General features: G+C 34.3%; 1 protein-coding gene across 1 annotated transcript; it reads right to left on the bottom strand.

Moving 5' to 3' along the window:
* Positions 1-298: 298 nt before the first annotated feature.
* Positions 299-21,747, bottom strand: LOC136043261 (CUB and sushi domain-containing protein 3-like; the record flags this gene model as incomplete). The annotated part of the gene is made up of 5 exons (XM_065728193.1): positions 299-564; positions 4,384-4,560; positions 6,499-6,681; positions 10,411-10,593; positions 21,399-21,747. Coding segments are annotated over 5 exons (1,143 nt in total), but the record flags the coding sequence as incomplete, so codon positions are not given.
* Between the last annotated feature and the right edge of the window lie 275 nt (positions 21,748-22,022).

Raw genomic sequence — 22,022 nt, 5'->3', positions numbered from 1 at the left:
AACGTGACCCAAATACAAGCAAATAAGTAAGTACACGCTTATCATATCTTCTTTAGTTTTTTTTATTATTATTATTCTGCGATGTTTCCAAGCGACTAATTCTCTTGGGATTTACTATATTCGCCCTAAATGTGAGAAACAAAAGCTAGTTGTCTGACTCATCTAAAAGCTCATCAGCCAGGAATTGGCTTTCTGCCCATACAAATTTCCATATAAAATAATACAGGAAAAGAGTGAGAGCCACAGAGAAAACTTTATTGGACAGGCTTAGTTTACTAAAATGGCAATTTCTTTCATAAGAAATTACTGATTATTATTGGGTCGAATCATTTTCACTCTCCAAAAGAATACTACTGCTTACCTCTTTTGGGAACCCGGGCTCAAATCCTGAAACAGTTATCAATTCATTTGGGAGGGCACCAGAGCCCAGACCAAGGTCTGTTACAGGTTTGCATTCTAAGCTTGGCGTAAAACCGGCCTTACAGTCACAATGAAAAGACCCTGGTACATTCTCGCAAACGGTGGACGCTCCATCACATTGCTCCATGACACATTCATCGATATCTGTAAAACAATTGTTTTAATGTCATTTTTGGAGATTAAACATGCGACTTATCCAATAACTGAGGATTTAGCTGACCCAACAAAAAATAATGATCCATGACACATTCATCGATATCTGTAAAAACAATTAATTTTAATGTCTTTTTCGGAGATTAAACACACGACTCATCCAATAACTGAGGATTTAGCTGACCCTACAAAAAATACTAATGTTTTTTCAAGGGGTAGGATCTGTTCCCCTAAGATTTGTACAATAGGCACTTTCAATTTATCAAATATATTGGTCTAGCAACAGACGTTTCCCTACTTTGACTTCTCTATACATATCATATAAATCTTTTACCTGAGGTAAGACCTTAGGCTTTCTAACGTTAAGTCTTAAATTACTAGATGGTGACTCCATGATTCGCTGAAGGTAAACATTTTATATCTTCAACCTCCTTTAATTGACAATCTTTATTTGACAATAAAAGGGAAAGCGGATATCATCACTCCACAGCTTAAGAGTATCAATACCACAATATCATCGAAATGGAGTCAAAACAATTTCTTCTGCAGTATTAGTCCCATTCTGAAACATTTTCCCACTCTAGGTACACTTGCCTGTACCTAGGCAGGCCTATACCTAGGAATACCTATACATGGAACAAACACCATTCTCGAAATTCCAGCGTATTTCCCTAAATTTGGATTGATAACGACTTTTTGATGCAAAATGTGATAGTGATTTGCGCTATGTACGAGAATAATACTGCTGCGGTTAAGGTAGGAAATGAGGTTAGCAACTGGTTTTTGTATTAAATCAGGAGTTAAGCAGGGTTGTGTTCTATCCCCCTTTATATGGATCATTTTGATGGACTTCGTCTTAAGGAGCACAGGAAAGGCAATTGGAGACCATGGAATCAAATGGGGAGGAAGAACGCTCCTGGACTTAGATTATGCTGATGATTTAAGCATATTAGATGAAAGTGTGAGCAAAATGAATGAATTTTTAGAGGTTTTACGAGTTCAGGGTGCTAAAATAGGCTTGAAAATTAATGTTAAGAAGACTAAGTCACTAAGGTTAGGAATAAGTGAAGATGAACAGGTGACCTTAGGTAACGAAAAGATTGATCAGGTTGGGAGCTTCAGTTACCTTGGTAGTATTATTAGTAAAGATGGTGGGAGCAGTGAAGATGTTAAAAGTAGAATAGCTAAAGCTCAGGGTGTTTTTTCACAGTTAAAAAAAGTTTGGAAGAATAGAAAGATAAGCCTACAAACCAAGATTAGAATATTGGAAGCTACAGTGATGACAGTGGTCAAATATGGCTCTGAAGCATGGACACTCCGAAAAGCAGATGAAAATTTACTAGATGTTTTCCAGAGAAATTGCCTACGGATTGTTCTGGGTACCCGGCTGACTGACCGTATTTCAAACAGTAGGTTGTACGAAAAGTGTGGTTCAATCCCGCTTTCTGGGGCTATAATGAAAGAAAGGTTGAGATGGCTAGGCCACGTTCTACGGATGAAGGATGACAGATTACCGAAGATTGTCCTTTTTGGCCAACCGTCTGGGGCTACACGGAAAGCAGGTCGTCCTTGTCTGGGTTGGGAGGATGTCATAAATAAGGATTTAAAGGAAATGGGAACTTCCTGGGAGGGTGTAAAGAGGGAGGCTTTAAATAGATTAGGTTGGAGGAGGAGCGTGCGTAGCTGTGTTGGCCTCAGGCGGCTTGGTGCTGCAGTGAGTTATTAGTAGTAGTAGTAGTATAATATATAATAATATATATACAATAATATATAATAATACAATAATGTATAAATAATATAATAAATATATAAATAATAAATAAAATAAATAAATATAGTAAAATATAATAAAATAATTAAATAAAAAATTAAAACAAATACATTAAAATAAAACGGCAAAAAATGGAAGGAGGCAAATATACTGCCTCCTCCTAGCATTTTAGTGAATTAATATCCCAGCCCAGGACTTCCTATATTTGATTTAAAATTTCCATAGCTTTCCATGAAGTATTTTCTTCTTTCCATAGAGATATTGTATTAATTACCTTTCAATATATATTCCCGAAGACTTGATTATTATATGGAGTGATCGCGATTTTTTAAGTGAAATTCCATGACCTCAATTAAACATAAACCTTCAAAACGCAAAATTTTGGCAATAGTTCTTGCCTTTTAGTAAGCCAGTTTGCCTTCGTATTATTTTGCGTGGGTGGAGTCATGATTAATGTTTAGTTTTACTTTCAAAGTAAAAATTATCACCATAAAACTGAACATTAACAAAATTAGATGCACTGAAACTTAACTGCTTCTTACAACTGAAAGAAAATATATTAAAGATGGGTAAAATTTTTTAATAGGACATTGAAAATAAAAACAACTATTTAATACAAATTTGATAATAAACGTCAAAATATTTCGTCTTCACATCTAGAAGTCTTTATCAACGGAAAAAAAAAATAGCTTAATAAAACACAGGGAAAAAAGAATACTGTGCAAAACACAAAAAGCATAACGAAAGAATAACCCGAATTTAAACAAATTCCAATATGGTAAAGGCCAAAGCTACAAGACATAAGGCCAGATGTTTGTTGCACATATAACAGCATATGTTCCATTCAAAATATAGTAAATACAAACAACAAATAGAAACAGCAGGATTTTTGTTTCTGAAGACACTGGGACCTTTACCCTAAATGAATGCTTCAACCCTATATCCAAGAGCCATCCTCAGCAAAAAAAAAATAATGAAAATATAAAAGAAACTTACTCTAGTAAGTTACTCTCGAGTCCTGGTTGAACTTCCCGGAAGTAAGGTTGCTAGGACTGTTTTAAAAAGATTTTAGTTCTAATGGTCGTATTTTAACATGAGTTTCTTTCATATTTTTTCATTTGTTTAGCTGAGGAAGGCCCTTGGATATAGGGTCGAAATATTCATTTAGGGTAAAGGTTCCATTGTCTTAAGAAAAAACTCCCTGTAGTTTCTACTTGTGGTTTGTATTTAAGACGGAAAGTCAGTGTGATCTTCGTCGCTATTTACGTCAAAATATAGTACAGCGAGTTACAAAGTTGTCTTTCAAGTACTCTGTGCAGTGTGTTTTCTCTTGTAGGCAATTGTAACCCAACATGTTTCTGCATGTTTGCTGTATTAGATAGGCGAATTGTAGTAGAGGTGTTGATAACTCTTCCGAGAGAGGATAACGGATATACTTTTCGAAAACAGCCAATGACATCACGTCGAATCCCTCACTGGGAGGGCGTAAAGCTACCCATTGGTGACAAATTTTTGCAAACTTACTGTAACAGCAACAAACGCAACAATATAACAGCAACAGAAGAAACAACAACTTATCCTCACTTAATGTAACAGAAATAAGTGGGTCAGGGGAAGTGCACTTATTTTTTACTTTTGAGTTCCTGGTTCAGGGCCAATATTTTATGAAATTTGGAGAATTTGGAATGATTGACAGGGGATATTCGGGATCAATTTATAACTTAGTATACTTTTAGTAGATAATTTACATGTATCATTAAGAGTATTTGAATTAGATCGTCATTGATTATTATTACACTGTTTTAGATTAGATGTATTGTTAGATAATTTTGGGCACTTTATATAATTTAGATAAATTGTTTTACAGTTTGGTCTTGTTTAGTAATTAGACAATTTTAGTTTAAATTATGAATTTAATTTAGTGTAAGCATTTTAATTTTGTGTAATATTAAGTTCACAAAGTTCTCTTATGACATTTTGAAAAAAATTGCCAAAGACGAGAAAGGGATAAAGCGAAAACAAAAAGGGAAAAAACTCACCTTGGCAAACTGGCACATTTACAAAATCGCCATTGGGGCCACATCGAATTATAGAAGAGCCATTAATTCTAAATCCTTTATGACACTGTACTCGGGCTTCATCGCCAAAAGCATAATTTCGGGTTATATTTGTTATGATACCATTCAATATTGTTGGCAGCACAGGACAACGCACTCCTGAAAATAAATAGTACTCGTGCTAACAGAGATACAGTAGAGAAAAAGAGAGCTTACTGTCCTTTACTTTCTATCTAAAACGTGTGTTCAAAAGTTATTGGTACTGCAATGGGAAATTTTGAGCAAGTAAATGCGTTTTTATAAGTGCCATTAGAACGATCAAGCTAGTTAGTGCAAGTAATCATTTTCAAAAGTATATATAAGCAAAGAAAGAATTATAGGGTGCTGTAAACTTACTTACAAGGGGCTCCCCAAGGATGAAAATGACTTTATCTTCTAGTTTTTCGGGAAATTTGTCTTTTTACTGAATCCACCTTCTTTTTTTATCTTTGTTTTTACTTATTCAATTTTTAATTCTTATTTGATAGCCAAGTTACTTAAATTGTGAATTATAAATAATTTTGGAGAATATAGTACAAGTGAAGAAACAGGAAAAAATAACGTTACTGCATTTAGATTTAATTGTTAGCTCCTGAAACTGATCTAAAGCTTAACCAAATAGGGGCTCAAAGTAACCCCTAATATTGGGCTCACTTTCATTTAGAAAATAAAATCTTGTAAACCACATATATGAGTTTAAAACTAATGAAAGCTTGCTGTTTATACGTTACTTCTACTACTCCTAACAACTCACCGCAGCACCAAGCCGCCTGAGGCCAACGCAGCTACACACACTCCTCCTCTATCCTAATCTATTCAAAGCTTCCCTCTTTACACCCTCCCGGGAATTAACTTTTCCCTTACGTCCTTCCTTTTCGGCGTGGTGCTGCGGTGAGTTGTTAGTAATAGTAGTAGTAGCAGTAGCGGATAAACAGCCAGCTTTCCTTAATTTGACCGCAACCACCGACAAATTTCCTTCTAACTTCGGTGAATGTTCGCTTCGCAGGCTTTCCGCACCAGGGCTAAAAGATTCGTCTCTCTGACCGACGAAATTGCGTTTAAAAAGATAGAAACTTCTGCTCATGCGCTGGTAAAAATTTATTTATTTCAGTTAATATTCAGTTCACTGTTGTTTTTTTTTTTCGGATTAAGGCTAAGAGATTCGTCTCTCAGGCAAAGAAATTGCGTTTAATATAAAAGCTTTCTGCAAGTGCGCTGATTTATTTTGGTGAATATTCAGTTTACTGTAGTTTCGTGTCAGGATTAAAAAATCTGTTTTTCGGACAGCGAAATTGTAACAGTGGCTTGGGTGAATATTTAGTTCGGCAATATTTCTTATCAGAGTTGAAAGATTTGTCTCTCCGGCCGGTGAATTTACGTTTAAAATAAATAAATTTTTAATTAATGAACAGGTAAAAATAAAAAATTGCTTTGATGGACATATGATTCACTTCTTATTCACATCGAAGTCGAAAAATTCGTTTCTTTGGCTGGGGCATTGTTTAAAATTAACAAAAGCTACCTGATAATGAGCTACCTTAGAAAAAAAGTACAATTGATACTCTTCTTTTTAGATAGGTATTCAAAAACTTTTTTTGAGGAAAAATGTAAATCAGGCATTCTAGTAAAACTTCACATAGTGACATCACCAAGTCAGTTACACCCCAAAAAAATAGCCGTTTTCAGTCAAAATATAGCTGAATAATTAAGGAACGGAAATGCAAAGATCAAACTGCGCCACATCGATTCAAACTGCGCCACATAATTAAGCGACAGACGGTGGCAGGGTGCTTGCAAAGAAAAAATTTCTCGTATTTTATTTAAAAACAAAATATTTTTGTTCTTTTTCAAAAACAAAAATGCAGTACAATTTGTTCAGTTATTAAATTTTTGAAGAGTTATCCTTCACCAGTGATTTTGACTATATAGGGTTGCTTTACCTCCACGGTTATGCTAAAAAATACAATGATCCTTAGAATATTGTCCCCCGTCCCCTCGGCAAAATTCTTATAGGTACCCGTGGTTGAAATTACTATAAATAATTTTAGATATACTTACGTGAACATTGTGGAACTCCAGCCGACCAAGTCCCATTACTTTGGCACAAAACAGTTGGTATTCCTGCCATCACGTAACCAGGCTCGCATTCGAAGTTGATGACAGTTCCATAGTTTCTGCCACCACCGTTAAGTAATGTGGCATTGGCATTTTCAACCCGTTCAATAGGGGGGCACATCGAAGCTAAAAAATATTTTACAACCTTGAGATGGCTGGTGAATGTAATGAAGGATGACTGTTTTGCAAGTGTTAAAAAGTTAGGACGATTTCTTAGGTATGCAATTGAACACAGAAGTAGATTTTTATGATTTTTCATTTATGTTATGTAATGATTATGTCATGTTTATGTTATATCAATTATTTAAAGTGAATTCTTTTTTCTGTTTTGTATTGCCATGGTCATATGGCTTTTTACTTACTTACTACCTACTACTAAACTAAAAATCAAGTTTGAAATAGTACAGAAACACACAAACAAGGCTATATGGGAGGCTAGGCTTAGAAAAACGGAAAAAGGAAACTATGTCCAAATATGTTCCTCTTGAACATAATTTAGCTCTCCCTTGAAACGGTAGTGAAAAGCACCGAAGATTTTTTTTTCTTTTTGAGAAAGCAACATTTCCTGTTTTGGAATCTTTTTGTTTTTATGAGCAAATTTTATTTTTGTGGACGAATGCGTCAGGCAATCCTAATAGGAAGTTAGAATGACAACAAATCGCTCTCACTAATTGTTATTGAAGAAAATGTATAACAAAGATCACGACAAACCATTATTTCAAGACATAATTATAGCTTTACGTTCATTAACTTCATGTTTAATTGTACTTTTATCCTTGAAAGGTATTTCCAAAAAGATGCAAATCATTGACAATTTTCTCTTTTTTATTTTTTGGTATTTGAAACAGGTGATACAATAATTAGTGGTAGTTACTAAATTATTAATGAACAATTTCCATTTTTATAAAAGTTCTACTTCTACTACCACAAACAACTTAGTGTAGTACCAAGATACCTGGGGCTGACACGGCTGCAGACGCTCCTCTTACACCCCAGGATGTTCAAAGCTTAACTGTTTATCTCGTTCCATGAGGTTCTATTTACGTTTACCCCCCCCCCCCCCCGACAATTTGGGAAGCTTTTTGTTTGGCCCGAGACTTGCGGAATCTTCGGCCATCTTTTATTCGTAAAGCGTGACCTAGTCATCTTAACCATTTTTCATTATAGACCTGGGATCAAACACACTCTTAGTACAGCTTATTATTTATGTTCTTACTTCTGTTTGTATTCACACAGCCTACTGTATATATATTCCGTTTCTACACTATTCTACTTCTTTTTGCGTTCGTCCGGCTCATTGTTTTTTATTTTACTTCCTACTTCTACTCTATTCTACTTCTGTTTAAATTCGTACAGTTTATTGTTTGTATTTTACTTCTACTCAATTCTACTTCTGTTTATATTCGTGCTGCTTAATGTCTTTATTCTATTTCTACTTCTACTCTATTCCACTTGTGTTTATATTCATATGGCTTATTGTTTATATTCTACTTCCTGCTTGTACTCTATTCTAATTACATTTGCGTTCATACAGCTCAATGTTTTTATTCTACTTACTACTTCTACTCTAGTCTACTTCTATTTATATACGTTCTGCTTACTGTCTATATTATATTTTTACTTCTACTCTATTCTACTTTTGTTTATATTCATACAGCTTTATTGTTTATCCCCTACTTCCTACTTCTACTCTATTCTGCTTCTGTTTGTATTTACACAGCACAATGTATGTATATTTCGCTTCTACTGTATTCTGCTTCTTTTTGCGTTCATACAGCTCATTGTTTTTATTTTACTTCCTACTTATACTCTATTCTACTTCTGTTTATATTCGTAAAGCTTATTGTTTATATTTTACTTCTTATCAATTCTACTTATGTTTATATTCGTGCTGCTTACTGTCAATATTCTATTTCTACTCTATTCTACTTCTGTTTATATTCATATGGCTTATTGTTTATATTCTACTTCCTACTTATACTCTATTCTACTTCTATTTGCGTTCGTACGGCTCATTTTTTTATTTTACTTGCTACTTCTATTTATATACGTTATGCTTACAATCCAAATTATATTTTTACTTCTACTCTATTCTACTTTTGTTTATATTCATACAGCTTTGTGTTTATCCTCTACTTCCTATTTCTACTCTATTCTGCTTCTGTTTGTATTTACACAGCCCACTGTATGTATATTTCGCTTCTACTGTATTCTACTTCTTATTGTGTTCATACGGCTCATTGTTTTTATTTTACTTCCTACTTATACTCAATTCTACTTCTGCTCATATTCGTACAGCTTATTGTTTATATTTTACTTCTTATCAATTCTACTTCGGTTTATATTCGTGCTGCTTATTGTCTATATTCTATTTCTACTCTATTCTACTTCAGTTTATATTCATATGGTTTATTGTTTATATTCTGCTTCCTACTTCTTCTGTATTCTACTTCTGTTTGCGTTATTACGGCTCATTGTTTTTGTTTTACTTCATACTTCAACTCCATTCAACTTCTGTTTATATCCATACAGCTCAATGTTTAAATTCTTCTCTATTCTGCTTCTGTTTACATTCGTACGGCTTATTGTATATCTTATTTCTACTGTATTCTATTTCTGTTTTGCGTTCGTACGACTCGTTGTTTTTATTTTACTTCCTACTTCTACTCTAGTCTACTTCTGTTTATATACGGCTCATTGTTTAAATTCTACTACTATTCTATTCTACTTCTGTTAATATTCGTACGGCTTCATGTTTATATTCTACTTCCTATTTCTACTCTATTCTACTTCTGTTTGTATCTGCACAGCCTATTGTTTGTATATTCTACTTCTACTCTATTCTAATTCTGTTTGCGTTCGTACGGCTCATTGTTTTATTTTACTTACTACTTATACTCTATTTTACTTCGGTTTACATTCGCACTTCTTACTGCTTGCATTCTACTTCTAGAATGTTTACATTCTGCTATCTAGTTTGCCCGAATAAAAAATTGACTTGGAATTTATTCATACCCATAAAAATCCACATAGTAAACATTGTCGAAAAAAAAAATTATTCTTACAAAGATAACATAAAAACGTCATGCTTAAAGTTGCTATGAAAAATTACATACGCCACATTAAATGACATTCAATAAAAACAATTTTTAGTTGTTGTGACTGTAACTAGGAGCCAAATTGGAAATACAAAATATGTTATGTACCATTCTTGTCAAATTTAGGTTTACAGTCGACTTCGCTTTTGGAACATTTTCGTTCTTATAGGTACGTTATTTTACACCCGGCGTAAGGGAACACAGCCTGGATTATAAAAAAACAGTATTTTTATGGGGGGGGGGGCAAAAGGGGGTGCTATTGAAGTAGGTGCTATTCAAGCGGTAGTGAAGAAAAGTAATTATTTAGCAAACACACTAATTGATGAATCTAAAAACATTACGCAATAACTTATAAATAATAAACAGACATTAAGCAATGATAAATAAAAGTTCTGTTGCTTGACTTTTACTAAAATTGTCAGCAATGAGCTTCTGTAGACGACAGTAGTATAGCAGAAATCAGCTTTCGGGTGTGCGAAGGTGAATGTCGTATACACTCAGCCTTTTTCAGCCAGATTCAACACTAATGCTGCAGTCTCATTTTTGGGCTCATTTTGCAGGCACATTTCAAAGCACTAGTCTTATTTTTGGGCGCAAATTTTTGGAAACATTTCTTCAAAAAAAACATGGAGCTTTCGGAACATTTTATCTTCTATGGCTACGCTATCCTACACCATGTGTGTGATAACACCCCCTTGAATAACTAAATAAGGCTAGTCTTTTTCCCAAAACCCTCTCTATGTTGCTACAACATTACCTGCACAAAGGGGGAGATCCTCCCACTCTCCATCTTCCAGACAGGATATTGTTTCCGTACTTCTTCCTGAAGGAAAACCAAACCCAGCGTAGCATTGGTAAGTTGCCTCACCTCGATAAGTTACATTTGTTGCTTGAATTGCAAATCCATTGGCAATCTGGGGAACAGGACCACAATAGACCTCTGAAAAATAAATCTTTTATTAAAGGAGGCTGATTGTGTAACTTCAAAGAGGTATCTTGATAAAACTATTTGATTGACTCAACCGAGTTAACTGTTCGATGAACCATCTGCTACAATATGACTCGAGAAGGTTATTTCAGTTTCAAGCCATAGCGTAAATATTGTGTAGTATGTAAAAACCCTATCCATTTATGGTTTTTGGGACACACCACTCGCAAATGTTTTGACTTGACTCCGCCTTCGCGCGTGTGCAATTACAAATTTTAAGGCATTGCGATGGAAGAAAGGAAGACCTGTTGAAGCTATTGCTGTGACGCTTTGGAAAACTTTCCAAACCACGCAGGGTGACGTGTCTTATTCTGAACCAAATTTCCCTTACTGTATAATATTCAAGCTGTGTTTCAAGCTAAGAGTAGTAACTATCGTTAAGTGATGTTCTAATGCACAAAATTAACGAAGTTGTGAAATATGACATTATTTATTTCCAGAGTATGTTCTGGTAAATCGCTTAACTGTTTTATGTGAATGTTTTTTTCTTATAAAAGAGTTAGGGTGTATCCTAAGTTATAGTGGCTAAAAAGCCACAGTCCCAGAGTGCCCCAGGATGGTGCATGCTGCACCAGGTCCCTGGTGCCCTAGAGGCCCAGAATGGAGGAGCCCACTTTTAGTTTTCATTTCTGGATTAAAATTCAGTTCTAGAAACTTTTAAAATGTTTAAAGGTTCCATATCAGTGGTGTGAATCAGGGAGGGAGAATTTCCCAGACCTAAATTTTGAAAAACATGTTGTAATGTGGTACTTACGCCACATTTTATGCCTTATCTTCGTAATAAAAGATTAACAAAATGCTTGTGTCCCCCCCCCCTGCCCTCTAAGATCTTTGGATATTGATACTACTATTTTGGCTTGTATTCTAAGTAAGATCAACTTAAAAAAATTTTGTTAATTTTTTTTAAGTAAGGAGCAACATCAAAACTTAAAACGAACAGAAATTATTACTTATATGAGGAGACTACAGTCTCCTCAATGCCTCGCTGTTCATGCTAAAGTTTTTTTAGAACATTTAAAAAAAAGCTTATTATTCTTTAAACGGTCCGTGTGTTTTAGGAATCGTTCTTAAAGAATTGGGACACAAAATCAAACTTTAGCATAAAATGTTTTAGTGTGAAGACTTTAGCTTAAACTCTTAACAAAAAAAAACTCTTTTGAATTTAACTTCAGACAAAGGACGATGATGTGTCGTCCAGCGTGTGATTACCTCACTATTCGAGTCCCCTCCTCCCCCTTTATAGCATATACTCCTAGCTAACTAATTAAAAAAGATTCCTTAAATAAACAAAAGCTATAGTCCTACCTCAATATTTTGAATTTTCCCCCATTTAGCTCAGAACCATTTATCTGTTGTACCCTCGAATTTGTTTGAAAAGTTTCCCCAAAAGCTTTTAGAAATAATTTTTTGCAGGTTCGCGGAAACACATTCATCGTTAAAAATTGTTGACATGAATTTTAGTCTGGACGTGGAAAGCTCACCTCAATTCATATCGTTTCCTTTTCTTTTCATGATCATCAATTACGCAACTATTATTATTAATTCATTTAATCAGTCCTAGAATCAGTCATCAAGGAACGTGATCAGATTAATTCAGATGAGACAAGATTTGCATTCAAAAGTCGATTTTCCTTGACTGAAAAACGTGCTTCCCTTAGGAATTTACCGAGAATATAGCGTATAAAAAACGAACAACGAAAAATTGAAGCAAAGAAAAAGAAGAAATATTAAAACAATACCAAAAGAGTATAAAGTAAACAAAAAGAAATATCAAATGAAGATAAATTTCAGTCGGCGAACAACGAAGAATAAAGTATATATTTCGGCAAAGACCAATAGGCAAATTTGCTGTTTTATTGCTGTTTATATACATACATATACCGTGAATGTCCGAAATCTTGTTAGCTAATCCAAGTATTAATGACGTCATTCATACAATTTTTTTTCAAAAATTAAGGTCCTGAGCTAATTTTCCAAAAATTATAGCAAGCCAATTTCAGAAAAAAAAGACGAGAAATATATTTATGAGAATTATATATTAAAATATATATATATGTAACTGTAACTATATAACTGATTATATAATATTATATGATACAAATTGATAATAGGCTATATCAAAATATTAATAAAACGTCTTAATTAGAATTACAAAATACATTAATAAAAATGATAAAATATAATTTAATATTATTAATTATATTATATATTTATACAATTATATACAAAAATATATGGGAAGATTATATAAAATTATGGGAAATATGGGAATCGTATCAGGAATTTTCGAGAAAAAATTTACTGATAAATAAGTAAGCATAAATATCTGCAGTTATTGTTCGTTCAATAAGACAAAATGTGAGATGATCTGCGAATGCTCACTCACACTAGCGTTTACATTGATGGGAAGTTAATAGCCCCTCATCATCTTACCGGTTGAGAATAATTATTTAAAATCATCTCTGAATAACGGTGAGCGACCTTTGGACACACTACAAACCTACAGATGATAGACTGGTTCTTATAACTTGACTACCATATGTAAAAACTCGTTTTTAAATAATTATAAAAAAAAGTTAGGAAGTTGATAGATGCGTACTATGCCCATCAATTTGTGAACTATCCTCGTTTTTTTTCTGCCTAACTTTTTTCAAATAAGATCCTTTTATAGAATCAGAAAAAAACAAAACAAATAAAATGTGAATATTTTTCTCGTTATGAGAAATCTGAGCATATTTTAGTGATTAATCAAACATTTTCGTTGTAACGAACTGTAGGTAAGGAGTGACTCGGCGCAATAGTAACCAAAACTATAAAACAAAATTTTTATGGCAATAGAATTCAACAATAAGAGAATTAAATTTTTATGCTAATTTCAAATATTTAAAGCTCATTAAGTTTAATTCTGCCCATTAACGTTTACGAGCCTGATAAAATTTGTCCAATTTTTGAAAAAGGAGGGAAACACTCCCAAAAAGTAAAACGATTCAAGCGAAAATCACGCCATCAAATTCAGCATATTAGAGAGCCCTACAGTATAGATTTCAAGTTCAATGTACGAAAATGTGGAATTTTGCATTTTTTTGCCAAAAGAGTACCCTTGCTCTTCACGGTAAAGTTAGAACTTTTGTCACGGTTCCTTATGAAAGACTACATAAATACAAGACCCGTTGAATTTGAATGAGCAGTATTTTTAAATAACTTTAAGACTTTAGCATAAAGGGTGACGGTTGAGGAAGGGGTTAGTCCCCCAAATTCCACTTTCCACACATGGAATAGTTTTTGTCTTAGTATGTTTCATTATTGCTCCTTACTCTCAGCAAAAAAAAATACTTTTTTTTATTTAATCAGACAAAAGTCAAATCCAGATAAGACCAAAAACTGGATGTTTCGATTGTTGATGGTCATTTTATCATGCTTAACTTAATACGTGAATCAAATCTCTTCCAAGTTAAAGGCATGGAGGCCATTGAACCTGGCCTGTCCCCACACCAAAATCCCAAAATTTTCACGATTTTCACTTTAATTTCTTAAAATTTCTGTAGAATTAACCTATTTTTATTCAGGTGCGTGCCCCACCCCAAACTCCTCCTAATGAAATACAGTGCACAAATTTTGATGCATTTTATTTTAAAATATTTTGTGAAGCACACCCCCCTCCAGAACAAAACCATGGATACAGCCCTATATGATTTATTTTTGCGAGTTTGTTCGTATACTTTGCCCTTCCCATAACAAGTTGCTTCGTAATTAGCTCATGCAAGATAGATATTTGAAGACGTAACTAATAGGCAAAAAATATATGATCATTATTCTTCAGAATTGAAAATTGTTCCCAGTCATTAACTGTTAAGGATAGTCAACGGTACGTTAAGAGTACCCTCGCTAAAAGTAAACAAAATAATAAAAAAAAAAATAATAAACAGTTCGTATACTACATTAAAAATAGTTTATTATTAAAATCATCCAAAAATATAAAAAATTATTAAGTAATTAGCATAATAAGTACGCATTCATTTTGAAAAAAGAGGGTGTATTCCTTGGGTACAATCTTGACAAAATTATACCATCAAACACGTGGTAGAAAATTAAAAGAGCTCATCAAACGGAGATGTACAGTTCAATTGCTCAATTAAGTAATAATAGTCTTAGCTTATTCCAAACAGGGGCAGAACAACATAGCTTTTCGATTTAAAATATAGCATATCGATATAAATATAAATATATCGATATAAAATATATCGATTAAGTTTAAAAATGTCGATTTAAAACTTAATCGATTTAAAATATAGTAAAGTCATTTAAAAATGTTTTTTAACGGTGCACACATTTTGTTGGTAAATTTTGTCCCTATTTGCAATATTATGTAGGCTTTGATTTACTTATTAAATAAACACAAAATTATACTAATATAAAAAAATTAAAGCAAGCCTTTTCACTTCAAATTAAAGGGCACTTCGTAAGAAATAGAGGAAACACTCCGAAGATACCTTCTTCTAATTTATTTTTTAAGTGATCCGTCCTGGTGATATCATATCCGGACATCTATCTATCTATATAAAAATAAGTTGTCTGTGTGTGTGTGTGTCGAGTGACGTCACGTTTGTGTGTCGACTGACGTCATGTTTGTCGACTGACGTCATTATAAGGATTGAGCTGTATGCGTCATGAAGTTGTTTGTCGACTGACGTCATTTTTGTCAACTGATGAAATTACATACCGGGACACCGGGACACAGATGACGACCGGGACAAATGACGACCCTTCGTAAGAAATAGAGGAAACATTCCGAAGATACCTTCTTCTAATTTATTTTTTAAGTGATTCATCCTGGTGATATCGTATCCGGACATTTCTTTATAAACATTTAATTAGCATAAATAACATCTTTTTATAGACGTTATTGCTCATTGCAAGAGCGTGAATTAAGACAATCGATAATGAATAATTATACCAATAAATTATACACTGTCTATCAAAGAGATGTGATCACCCAGAGCGGGTCCTCTTATACCCCCTCACATACGTATCTCGAGTTAATACCATCGGTGTAAGTCAACTACCCCCTTGCAAACCCTTGACAGAGCTTCAGGAAGACTTCTCAACAGAGTTGCCACCCTAAAACATTTATCACTATTTTTTGTATTTTTCATATTTCCTAAACAAAAAAATCAGCACATAAGTCACTAGATTATTGAAGAAAATCACTAGATCGACCAACAGATCACTAAAATCTAATGATTTTTCCCTCATCGTGTGACAATCCTGCTTCTCAATAGTTTCCGTATTTGGAAAAGACCATACAAAGATAATTGACAGATATTTACATAAGTCCTTAAACTGAGGACATTGGATCGATCAGTCCAGAGATAAACATAGGAACGCATTAGAGGCCAGATGAAAGAAAAAAATCACTAGATAGATTTGTGAAATAGCAAAATTTTATAAAAATCTCCATATTTTTGGAAGGAAAGTGTCTCTCCCCTCCGCACAACTCACGCTTGCTCTCATTTTTCGTCTTCTTTTTTTTAAGCAAATCATCGAGTTGCTGAAGACACACAGATATTTTTCTTTTTACATGGTTGTCTCAGTTACGAAAATATTCAAAGACATCAAGTTTTGATATTAAATTAGTTTAGTTTTGAAGTTTGTTAGTTAGTTTGAAGTTTTTAGTTTAGTTTAAATTAGTTTGACTTAAATTTGCCAGTTCCAAAAAGCTTATCATTGTTACCAGTCGAACAACTATTTTTTTTTCCTGTCATAAATCTGTGGCAGTTTAAGGCAACCACCAGGAAATTTGGCAGGGGGAGATTTTCAATAAATTGTTTCGATGGTAATATACATGACTTGGCTTGAAATAGATCTGACGACAACTGGAGGGGGGCAGAAACACAGAGCCTAAGCCTCAAAGTGCAAATATTCATTGTTTTCTTTCTCCCATTGGAGCCAGTGGGGACCGTGAGGGCAGTGGAGAGATCATCCTCACTGATCCCTGCCTAGTGGTCCCAGTTGAATAGAAGGATGACATGAATATCGTTTTACTTTTAATCCTCATGACGCACTTCTTTCAAAGGTAGCAAGACTTGCTCACAATAATAAAGAGGGGAGGGGTGTAAGGCGAATTATATAATTTATAGCAATTTTTCAATTAGCTCCCAATTTCTTTTTCAAGCAAGGAGAGTCAGGACCAGGGTCGGATCTAGAACAAAGTCTTGGGGGGAGGTCAATGTGACAAGGGCGCAAATAAGTAAAATCTTGAGGGAGGGAATGTGACAAGGTTGCCAATGATTGACCCATTGAAAAATAACTTAAAAAAAGAGTAAAAAACAGCAAAAAACAAGGAATGGGGGGAGGGTCTTCCCTTGCCTCCATGAATCTACCACTGATAGGGACCCATAGGCTTATGGTGGGAGAATCGTTGCTGACGATTCTGACGATCACATTGTGTGGTACAACCTGGTGCAAGTACAATTTTAGTTGAATATTGCACCGATTCACCAATTTACATTTACCTCTCCCCACAAACCATTAAGGTTAAAAACGGTAAATAACAACTTATATATCTGGTATTGAGAACAAACCCAAGCACGTACCCATCAATTTTTTGGGAACCCAACAACAGCAAAATTGAAAAAAAAAATTGAACAAAAATTTGATAATTTGAACAAGAATAGCCCGAAAATTTGGAAAAATTTAGGATTTTGGAGGAGGTGCTAGGCATCCTTTATCCTCCATCCGGCATGGACACAAGGGGAGAATTAGGGCCCTTCCCTCTCAAATTGTAATTTTTACCGTAATTTTCTATGGTTGTGCATAATTGTCTCATTTCTATTGTTTCACAACTTAAACCCCTCCCCTTTCTTTGATGTTTACGTTTAATGAAGTTGGTGCATGGTATATTAACAAGAAAACGTTTGTCTCGGGGTCACCTTCTCCATATCCACACATGATCTATATATTGGAGTTCCACTTGTCCCGCCACACGCTACACACCTCTTTCACACCGTGTCTCTTCGCAAACGAAAGTAAATGTTGTAACGTCTCAGTAAACGTCTATCGGGGAGCGGGTGGTTTACTCTCTGCCACCACTTGATGGACATCCTAAAGTTTTCCTTTTCCTACCACGCCCTACAAACCTCTGCCACACCATCCTCTTCGTATAACGCTTTGTACGTCACTTTACGCACATCCACGATGCGTGGTGGGCGCCACCTCCTCTAAAGGATTTGTGAAAGTGGTCAACATATCAACACATCTTACATATGATTCATGTTTTATGGAATTATGTTAGTCACGTTTAACGATCTTTTGGTCATGTTTTATGGTACTAACGGCAATGTATAGCAATATTTATCTTTTTTTTTTATAATGGTCAACTTTCCGAGAACAACTTTCACAAAAGTAAAAAAGCTAGGTATTGTTTTATAAATTTGCTTTTAACCAAGTAGGAAATAGTTATAGCCAAAATAAACAATTATGTGGTTTGACACAATTTGAAATTGAATTGGACAATAATTCAGCAAATATTTTTCGTTAACAATCTCTTGTAACCATTTTACTTTCTATGTCAGGGGCAGATATACGGACCAGCAACCGCTAACAAACAAACACAACTTAGGAACAATAGGGAAATTTTTCCAAGACAGTGGAATACCACTGTTTGATATGAAATGTCAGTGTGGTTTTCGTCGCTATTTAGCAATCACTGAATATTGCAGATTTTTTTAAGACGTAAGGGGTGGAGGGAGGTCATCAGCATATATATGATTTTTTTGGTGTTAAAATTTTGGAAACACGAAAAATTCATAAATTATATGAAAGAATACAAACAAATTCGTAAAAAAACTTTAGAGTTCGAATGAGAATGGGCCCAAAGGCTTTACCGACGTAGCCTACAGGCCTGAGATTAGTAGAACAAAATAAGGTCTTCCACCGGTATTGGATAGTTATTTTCTGGGCCATAAAAAAAAACACTGGGCCTTTATACCTATATCTGGTTACGAAGGACCACATACGTAGAATGATGCATCGAAATTGTCTTATCCCAAGGAAATCAACAATTAAGGCTGAATTACTGCTTTTTCAGTTCCTACATAATAGATAAACCTAAGTAGTGAAAGATTTTTCGAAGCATATAAATAGCTGAAGCCTTTTCTCAATAATTGCTTAAAAATTTCAGCCATGAAATTTTTCTACCATAAATAGCGTTTAAGTCTACTGTGTGTATGGATTTATATCCACTAGAATAATTGGTAAGCAAAAGAATATTATAACTTGAATAATAATGAAACCTGGATCTTAAGTTTTTACACTATATTTTCTATAAATAACTTTTATGGCCAGGGACCTCCAAGAAAAATCCAGATATTTAGGCCCTAAAATACCGGAAAAAGTCTTCACCCTATTGAAAATACTCTTGATCCCCTTCCCATAGATATCTAGCCTTAAGCTCCCATATAAAGGAGAATAAGCTCCCATAGTAACCAATTAAATGCAAATCAAATTTCTGCAACAAAATAGATGATAAATAAGTATATTCATTCCAATATTACCAGCTAACATGTTAAATGCTATTTTTTTTGTATTGGACAAGCTACTGGATTTTTGTATGGATCAGATTTTTCCGTCAGATAAAAGGAGATCAGAAATCTAAATTGTTCCTCAGACTGCCTGTGAAAATAAGGTGGATCGCTAGCATTAATGTATATATAAGGATGGAGAGCCCCTCCCTTGAATCAATCTTTTTTTACTACTTTCAAGTTAATTCCCTTATTTTTCACCAAGTTCTCTTTTTGTAATTGCTTATCTCTCCTCCAAAATTAACTCCTGCGCATTTGTCTGGCCTGTGTGACCCATTTAATTGAAAACCATGATAAAACTATACGACAAATTTTTATTTTAAACGACATACTGAGTCATTTATAGTGGAGGGCCTCCGCCACTCTCTCCTTCCACCAAAAATGTAATTATTTTTATGCTCCTTCCCTGATTTCATATATTTCGCCTTACGTGTTTTGACCATTTTACGCAACTCATTGATTTCCCGATTTCTCACTGATTTCCGGCACTTACGTAGAAATATGTTTCAAAGGGGGCATCCATAGACCTGAAAAAAACCTCCGCAGACGTCCGCTTGTCCTAAAAATCCTGCTTTTCAAAAATTTCTTATGAACAAAAATAAAAAATGGCGGCAAAATCCATGACAGAAGTGGCGATATTTGATAAAATTTAATTCAATTTAAAAATTATTTTCCAAATCTATTGCTCAAGGTGTTGAATTGAGTCAAGTGAATGCAAGAACACAAGGAAAAGATCTAAAGTCATTCTTGCTTTAGCTCAAACATTAGACATAGCATGTATGTGTTTCATCGTTGCCAACTCGGTACAATTGTAACGTCTTTGGTACAATTTAGAGCTCCTGAAACAATACTTATATCCCTAAAGTCTAGAAAGGTCAGTAAACATGTGCAAAAATCATCTTCAGGCTCATCCAGCCCCTGAGAAGATTTATGACTTCCCAAAGAAAGTTAAACAAGGACGTGACCGTTTTGACAGAGGAAACAGAAGAGTAATAGGTTTTTCTATATGGAAAGAGTGTAGGTGTCCTACTACGGGGCATTTTAAATGGCATACGGATCTCTACGAAGCAGAAGTTTTCCTAAATTCTTGCTCAGCATCGTGGAGATCTTATCTATAGCTATTCTGCCCAAGCAAAACAAAATAGTAATATGGTATTTAAATTTTTCTCTTCCTCAGTAGACCTACCCCTTCTTCGGCACCGTCCTCAGTTGATATTCTAGAAGCTGAATGGTATGCACATTACGAATCTGGTTTTTCTGTCCCTGATCCCATGATAGAGCAATCTTAAGAAGTAGCTCGGGATCAATTTCTGGATGCTTAACCCGATGAAGATTTTGTGGCCTGCCACACACCCTACTTTCAGTGCTACATGTTCCAAAATTTTTACACCTCGTAAATCAGAGTTTAGCGAAGTTTTTAGGCTCAAAGCACCTTTCCCTGGCCCTTTTGTGTGTTGTAGATTTTTATTTCTGGTAATTTTACTTTTATAGGAATTGTACATTGGCACTGTAAATTTGAATTCAATTTTTTTTTTTAAGAAGCCATTATACATCAACCAGGCAAAACGCATTGAAATTTTACCCCCCACCCCCCCAAAAAAAAAAATCCAAAATAGGTGAGATGCCTTTCGTAAATAGATCAATAGAACTTTGGAACTCATTACCTGATAGTTGTGTCACTGCTTGTACTGTTCCTAGTTTTAAGACTGAGTTAGTAAACACTTTTTTTTACAGTGATGTATATTGTCAACTACAAGTCTACCATTGATTTTTGTTAAATATTCCAGTAGTTGCCACTTTTTGATTTTCTTGTTTCTTTTTTATTTTCTTTTTGATTTTCATTTTGTATGTTATGCTTACAAGCTTTTAGCTTACAAGTTATTGGATGAATAAATAAATAAATAAATGAACAAGAAAAAGTTTGCGCAAGCTATTCAAATGTCAGCCCTTTGGGGGGAGATTTTCTTTTTCCCAAGGTCAACTACTTTCCAAAATGAAAAAGTCCCCCATGTAGTAGATAATTTCGAAGACCACACTGCCTTTCCGTGACGATAAATAATAGTTCGAATAGGGATTTTTCCTTTTATTAGATAGTGAACAAAGGATTTATCCCCATTCGAACTATTATTTATCCCCATGTGGAATTTTACCTTATATGATTGCAGGAAAAAACCTTACCTTGGCATTTTGGAATATATGACTTGGTCCATTTTCCACCGATCATGCAGGTTGTATTCAAAAACTCATCACCAGTAGCAAAAATTTGACCAAAGGGGCAGGTAAACCCAATTTCAGCTCCAAAGTGGGTATCCCTTGAAGATGGTATTGCTCCCTCTCCAAGTTTAAGCTGAGGACAGTCAGCCGAATATACTACACGCCATCCACGCTGAGCCCGAAGTGAGCCAGATTTGAAGCTGATTAATAATTCTCCAGTCGACGCCGTTAAAGTCTGAGTAGGGATGACCCTGCCATTATATCCACCATTAGGGTGGAGCTGAGCACCAAGCCCGTTTCTGCCATCGTATACCTAAAGGAAATAGAATAAAAATTATACTGTATAGTTTTTTCACATTTTCCTTAAGCAATTTATTAATTTTAGTAATTTAGTAAGCTCTAGATCTATAATTTAGTAACCCTAGTAGTTTAGTTAACTTTTTACTAATTTACTTACTAGTAAACTAGTAAGTTTTAAAGCTAGTAAGTACTAAAAGTAAGTTTTAGTTACTTTTTACTAAAATCTAAAAAGTAGGTTATGGGCTATAAGATGTGTTATCTCTGAAAGATGTAAATTTTAGTAATCTA

The sequence above is a fragment of the Artemia franciscana genome, unplaced genomic scaffold, assembly GCF_032884065.1.
Source record: "Artemia franciscana unplaced genomic scaffold, ASM3288406v1 Scaffold_4117, whole genome shotgun sequence".
Taxonomy (NCBI): Eukaryota; Metazoa; Arthropoda; class Branchiopoda; order Anostraca; family Artemiidae; genus Artemia; species Artemia franciscana.
This window is presented reverse-complemented; position numbering and strand designations above follow the sequence as displayed.